Source organism: Chroicocephalus ridibundus, chromosome 10, assembly GCF_963924245.1.
Source record: "Chroicocephalus ridibundus chromosome 10, bChrRid1.1, whole genome shotgun sequence".
Taxonomy (NCBI): domain Eukaryota; kingdom Metazoa; phylum Chordata; class Aves; order Charadriiformes; family Laridae; genus Chroicocephalus; species Chroicocephalus ridibundus.
This window is the reverse complement of record NC_086293.1, coordinates 6,309,090-6,315,084: the sequence shown is the minus strand read 5'-3', so window position 1 is coordinate 6,315,084 and position 5,995 is coordinate 6,309,090. Positions and strand designations below refer to the sequence as shown.

Below are 5,995 nucleotides of genomic sequence, written 5' to 3'. Positions count from 1 at the left end.
GCCGCCGCACGGCCGGCGGCCCCGCCCCGCCGCTCCCCGCCCCCAGGCGATTGGCCGGCGGCCGCAGGGCTCGGCTCGCGGTTGGTCAGCGCGCCTGTCACTCCCGCGCGCCTGTGGCGGCGGGCAGGCGGCGCGAGCGACTCGGTTGTGCCGCCGTTCCCTTCGCCTCCTCCCCCTTCCTCAAGCCCTCACCGCAGGCTGCGGTGCGGGAGGCGGCTGCTCACGGCTCCGGCCCCCGCGGGAGCCGGTTGCTCCTTCAGCCCCGCCGGTGGCGGTAGCCGTGAGGTGAGGCGTCGCTGTGCAGGCGCGCTCGCCTCTGAGGAGCCCCCGGGCCCGCCGCCGCCCAGGTAAAGGGAGCCCGCGCCAGCGCCGCGGTGCAGGCCAGGCGGGGTGCTTGGCCTTGGCCAGGGTATTGCGTGTGCAGGGAAGGCCGAGACAGCTGGAAGGAAAGCGGGGCTCCGGTCCCGGCGGTGCTCTGTGGGGCTCGTTTGCCGCCGGAGGGCGGCTCGGTCGCTGAAATGAGGCGTGAGTGGGCAGCTCCCGGGCTGGTAAAGTGGGGCTTGTATCCCCTCCCCCGGTACGGCCACCGGGGCTGTGCGAGGGGCGGTTCAGCTGACCGCTAACCCAGCCACGGAAAGGTATGGATTTATGGCAGCACAAGCCCCAGCTCCTGCCCCAGCCTGTGAGCGAGAAAGGGAGTGTAGGGCAGGGGCTGAGAGGGGCAGGCCCTGCCTTTCAACAGCTGCCAGTCTACGTGTTGGCCTACACTGACTGAGAAACTGGGGATTGAATGGACCACACCACAGAACTGCAGGAAAAATAATCTTTTCTTACCTGTGTGCAAACAGGTATTTGCACCAAGAAGTAGCACGCAGGGACCTCACATCAGTAGTTGGTCTTCTTTATTAATAATGACAGCAGTGGCAGCATTGTTCCAGGTGTGGCTAATTAAAGTCTTAATTGCCTCTCTAATGACACTAATGGTTTATTCCTTTAGTGTTCCTCTTGTGTCAGTATCCCCAGAACAGGGCCTTGCAGTGGGGAGCTGTTTGGGTAAAGACTGTAGCTATCAGACTGTGTATGTATAACACAAAGGCAAGTTTTCATAGGGGCTGCTTGTCTCTCTGCTAGGGGTAATGAAGATGGTAAGAAGGGGATCCTTAGGCTCTTAGAGCACTGGCCTTTTTGTCAGGAGGTAGCAGGTAAGACAATCTTGAGGTCTTTGCTGCAGGGTATTCCTTCTGCTGCTTCCCTGGGCTCTGTTTGGTTTGATTTTTGCAAAGGAGGGCAATGGAGGCCTGACTCTTCCCACGCTTTCACCGTGCAGCAAGAGCGGAGCAGGCCCCACACTGCTCCCTGCACAGGCGCCCTGTGCAGCAGGGTCCAGGGCTGCTGCAGGGGTTCATGCCAGCATCTGCCCAGGTGGGAGCTGACCCAGCCTCCCCAGACCTACAGGGCAGAGAGCCACCCACCCTGGGTGCTGCTGGCTGCTTGTGAGACGTATTTAGTTGTTTGTGTGGTGGTTTTCTGGAAGAATTGGAGGAGAGGAGGTTGTGGCCTCTCTGAGACAGTGATGAAAAGCAGCCATCAATAGAAGAATGGGAATGGGCGCTCAGGGAAACCCACAGCGGCTCCAGGGACAGTGAGTCAGAAGGGAGAGGGGCCCTCATTTCTGATGGATCACAGCAGGAAAGTAGGATTGTTGTTCTGTTTGACTCGCAGAGTTCCAAGTGTGATATGCAGCAGCTGTGCTGTAAAGTTTCATCTCCTTTGTCTCCTGCAGTCATCTTGTTTGTTTTTCTTCCTTCTCTGTCTGGCTCTGCCAGCTCTCTCCTTTAAGAGGCTGACTTCCCTCTGGCAGGATTTGCCTTTTCTGGACTTTGCATCTTTCAAGTGTTTCTCTTCCCTCTAGTTGTACCTTGTGGGCTTTTTCTCCTTCCTCTGCTATTAGCAGCTCAGCCCTGGCTCTGTGGCCTCTTGTCTGCTCTCTGGGGATGGTGGCAGTGTGGAAGACCCCTGACCCATGGTGTCAAGGTCTTCTGTGAGCACACCTACTAACCTAGGACTTGTGCTTTATGAACAAAGAGAGAAATAAAAGAAAGAATCCCGGTGACACCGAAGGTCTTCCTGCAGGGAACCAGGGTGAGCCACCCATGGGGCGGAGAGCCAAGGGCTAGAGCTGAAGGTTGGCGTGTCTGTGGCTTTCTGGGACCAAGAACAGGCAGAAGTGCTGTGCCTGTGTGTAGGCACGCTCACTTCTGCCCTGCGTTGGGCATGGACTGGCCTCCTGGTAGCTCTGGCCTGTTGAGATAGGCATCTCTGCAAAGAAATGCATTGCAATGGCAGAGCTGGTTAGCTGTCACACGAGCCTTTTCTTGGGGTAATCCTTTGTTACTCTTAGGGTGTGAGTAGTTGGTTTTGTACCTGCGGGCTGGGATTAGGGCAAGCAGTCTGCATTCGGTCAGAGGGTAACCTGCAGTTTGCTAGCCAGAGGGATTCAGGCTGTACTCTTGCCTCCTTTTCTAGACCAGAAGAGCTGCAAACCAGTGCCCTTTTCATGCTGCCCTGAGGAGAACCCACTGACTGTGGTAAGCTGGTGCCTAGCCACAGTGGCTTGTGGTAGCACCAAGTGTACTGTGAGTCTCAGCACTGACTGATGGCAACGAGAAACACATGTGGAAGCTAGGAACTGACTTAGCAACAATGAGATGCTTCACCCGTCCACTGCTCAAGAGGTTGTTGGGTCCCTCACCTCAGTGTGTGCCAGGGGAGTTGAGTCAAAGTAAAAGTCCTGTCCTCGGGCACAAGTGGTCATCTCTGAGGCAGAGCTGCAGTGCAAGACCTCGGCTTGTGACTGCCACCGATGTGGTCAACTACTGGCAGAAGGTGTTTGAGACAAATGGGATCCCTGAAGCACGAGAATCCAGTGAATACATTGTGTCATTTGTCCTGGGAGCAAAAACAGTTAAGTAATACGAAAGGAACAAGGTCTGTGTGTGCCTCTCACTTTGTAATTTTGGTTTAATCCCTTACCTTTCTTTTTATGTCACTTACAGATATTAGACCAACTTTTCCCTACCTTAGATAGCAGAAGGGGTGAGGCATATTTTATTAATGCCAGCAGAACACTTGGGGTATCTTAAATGCCACCTTTTGCAGGGACTGAAACGTAACCCGTGACATTATACACCTACACTGTACCCTGACTTGCTTGGTGGAATGATTCTTAATTTTACCTATTCTTCTGAGCCCCAAAAAGCAGCAGAACAGTTGTACATGTTTATTTTTAAATATGCAGATAGATTCTCCGAATCATTTGTGGTTTTCAACAGTCCCAGGCATATGTGTTTGTCAGCGTGCTGGGTCTCCCTGGAGGATGCCCTTGGGAGGGTGCAGAGGACACCCAAGTGGCACAAGTAAGCAGGTTTTAAAGTGACTTTGTCTTCAGTTTCAGAGCTTGAATTCCAAAAGCCTCCACACTCCACTTACAGCAGTGCAGCAGGAGCAAATCCAGCAGCTGAGCAACAAGCGACTAGAGAGGTAGGAGCATTCTCTTACAGTCATTTCTTTGGAGGGTTTTCCTTCAGCCTTAGTGCAGCCAGAAGAACGGTAGCAGAGAGAAGGCAGAAGACCATTAGCAGCTGACATACCAAGTAACAGTACTGTGTTGGTCTCTCATGGTGAGTCAAGTGATGGGTATTTGTCGTTGTTGTCAGGTAGCAAATCGGCTGTCTGTCCTGTCTGGGAGCAAAAAGGGTTTCAGGGGTGTTGCAGAGGAGCAGGAAACTGGCAATACTGACTCTGTGTTGGGTACATTTTCATTAAGCCCTTCTGTGCTGACAAAGTTTAGGCTTAGCCCCTCCTGTTTGATTTAGCACTCTCTTCAGCTGCCAGTTCTATACTGGACTGTGGTATCGCTGGGCTTTCCTTTCTAGGCTTTGCCTGCAGAGGGATTTTCCTGGCGTTTAGAGGTATCCATTTGTTTTCCTGATGTAGCTTTGGTCTCTGTTTGGCCTCCATTTGCTTGCTCTGTGTGAGGTGTTGTCTTAGCGCAAAAATTAAATGGGTTTGGTGTGAAGGACCTACTTGGAATCAGGCTGAGCCTGGGGAGTAGTGTGTGGGGAGAGGAAATATTCAGGAACTTGGATCATTTAGAAGGGTGGGAGATGCTTGGGAGTATGTTTGGAGATAGCATCCTCCTGCTTGTTTACATGAATACGGTTATGATATGGATCCTCGTTTTCCTGTGTGGATTAATCCTGCCACAACGTACGCAGAATAGGATGTGAGGGTTTATCAGGGAGTCAGTGTGTTAGCAGCAGTTACTGTTTGTAGGATCTGAGTGTCTTCCCTGAAATTTTCCTGCTGCTCTTGAATCTTGTGTTAAGGGTAGAAATGCAAAATTCCTAGAGCTGTCTGACTTGCAAGTTCTTTTGTCTTAAGTGCTGTTAAGGTTGCAACAAATATCTGCTGTTCTACATGAAGTGAGGTATGGTGCCTCAGAGCAACTGAAAACATGACCCCAAAATTCATAGGATCGTGGAGGTTGATAGGGGCCTCTGGAAACCTAGTCCACCCTCTGTTCAAAACAGGATCAATTAGAGCAAGTTGCTCAGAGCCATGCCCAATTCATTTTTTACTATATCCAAAGACAGATTCTATACAAGCTCTCTGGACAACCTGTTCCAGTGTTTGACCACCCTCACAGTGTTTAGAAAAAGGGAAAGAAAAAAAAAAAAGGGGGTGGTGGTTCTTAGGTTTAAATGGAATTTTCTATATTTCAGTCTGTGCCCTTTGCTTGTCTGTTCACTGGATACCACACAAGAGTCAGGCTCTGTTGTCTTTACTCCATCTCACCAGAAGCATCTGGTTATTGATGAGGTTCCCCAGCCCCAGTTTTCCCTTCTCAAGGCTAAACTGTCCCAGCTGTTGTTCTCTCTCCTTGTATGTCAGGTGCTCCAATCCCTTAATCATCTTAATGCCATTCAGTGGACTTACTCCAGTATGTCCATGTCTCTCCTGTACTGGGAGCCCAGCCCTCCAGGTGTTTGCTACCAGTGCTGAATAGAGTGGAAAGATTCCCTCCCTCGACCTTCTGGCAATGCTCTGCCTAATGCAGCCCAGGAAGCCATTGGCCTTCTTTGCTGCAAGGGCACATTGCTGGCTCATGGTCAACTTGTCCACCCGATCCCCAGGGCCTTTTCTGCAGGGCCGTTGTCCAGCAGGACTGTTTGTTCTGTCACTTTCCCCAGCACTGAGGTGAGGCTGTCTGTCCTGTAGTTTCCTGGGTCCAGTGCTTGATAACAAACTCTTTTGTGGGAATAGAGCTCCTGCTCCCTTAGAGTGCACGTGCACATTGCACATGCAGTTGAGAGCCTTAAGGGTGTCTAGGTGCTCACGCTCAGAGGGGTTATATGGTTAGTAATGAGGTAAGCATGGTATTGAGAGCTTTTCTGTGTTATGGAGTGTAGTCCTAAAGCATTCACGCTTGCCTTTGCCACAGAATGCCGGTGCAGTATGTGCTTGGTGAGTGGGACTTTCAGGACCTGACTCTGAAGATGAGACCCCCAGTATTTATTCCTCGGCCTGAAACAGAGGTATGAATGTGGCGGGGGCGGGCTTGAATCTGTGAATTACATCATACAATACGATCATAGCATTGCTGTGACAGCAATTTACTGTAGACAGTAAATTGTCCATGAGCCAACAATGTGCCCTTGTTGCCAAGAAGGCCAATGGCATCCTGGGCTGCATAGGGAAGAGTGTGGCCAGTAGGTCAAAGGAGGTCATTCTCCCCCTCTACTCTGCACTGGTGAGGCCACAACTGGAATACTGTGTCCAGTTTTGGGCTCCCCAGTTCAAGAGGGACAGGGAACTGCTGGAGCGAGTCCAGCGAAGGGCAACTAAGATGATTGAGGGACTGGAGCATCTCCCTTATGAGGAAAGGCTGAGAGAGCTGGGACTCTCTAGCCTGGAGAAGAGAAGGCTGAGGGGA

The 5,995-nt window shown here is 51.8% G+C and overlaps 1 protein-coding gene across 3 annotated transcripts in view; it reads left to right on the top strand.

Annotated features, from left to right (window-relative positions):
* The first annotated feature begins 133 nt into the window (after positions 1-133).
* HEMK1 (HemK methyltransferase family member 1) overlaps positions 134-5,995 on the top strand; it is a 33,921-nt gene continuing 28,059 nt past the window's right edge. The window contains exons 1-4 of one of the 3 annotated variants that reach the window (XM_063348096.1): positions 134-347; positions 2,527-2,585; positions 3,449-3,540; positions 5,504-5,597. In XM_063348096.1, coding sequence (XP_063204166.1) covers positions 5,505-5,597 — 93 coding nt within the window. In that variant the 5' untranslated portion in view covers positions 134-347; positions 2,527-2,585; positions 3,449-3,540; position 5,504. Of the gene's footprint in view, positions 348-2,526; positions 2,965-3,448; positions 3,541-5,503; positions 5,598-5,995 lie in introns of all 3 variants that reach the window. The other 2 variants (XM_063348095.1, XM_063348094.1) reach the window with 2 other exon arrangements.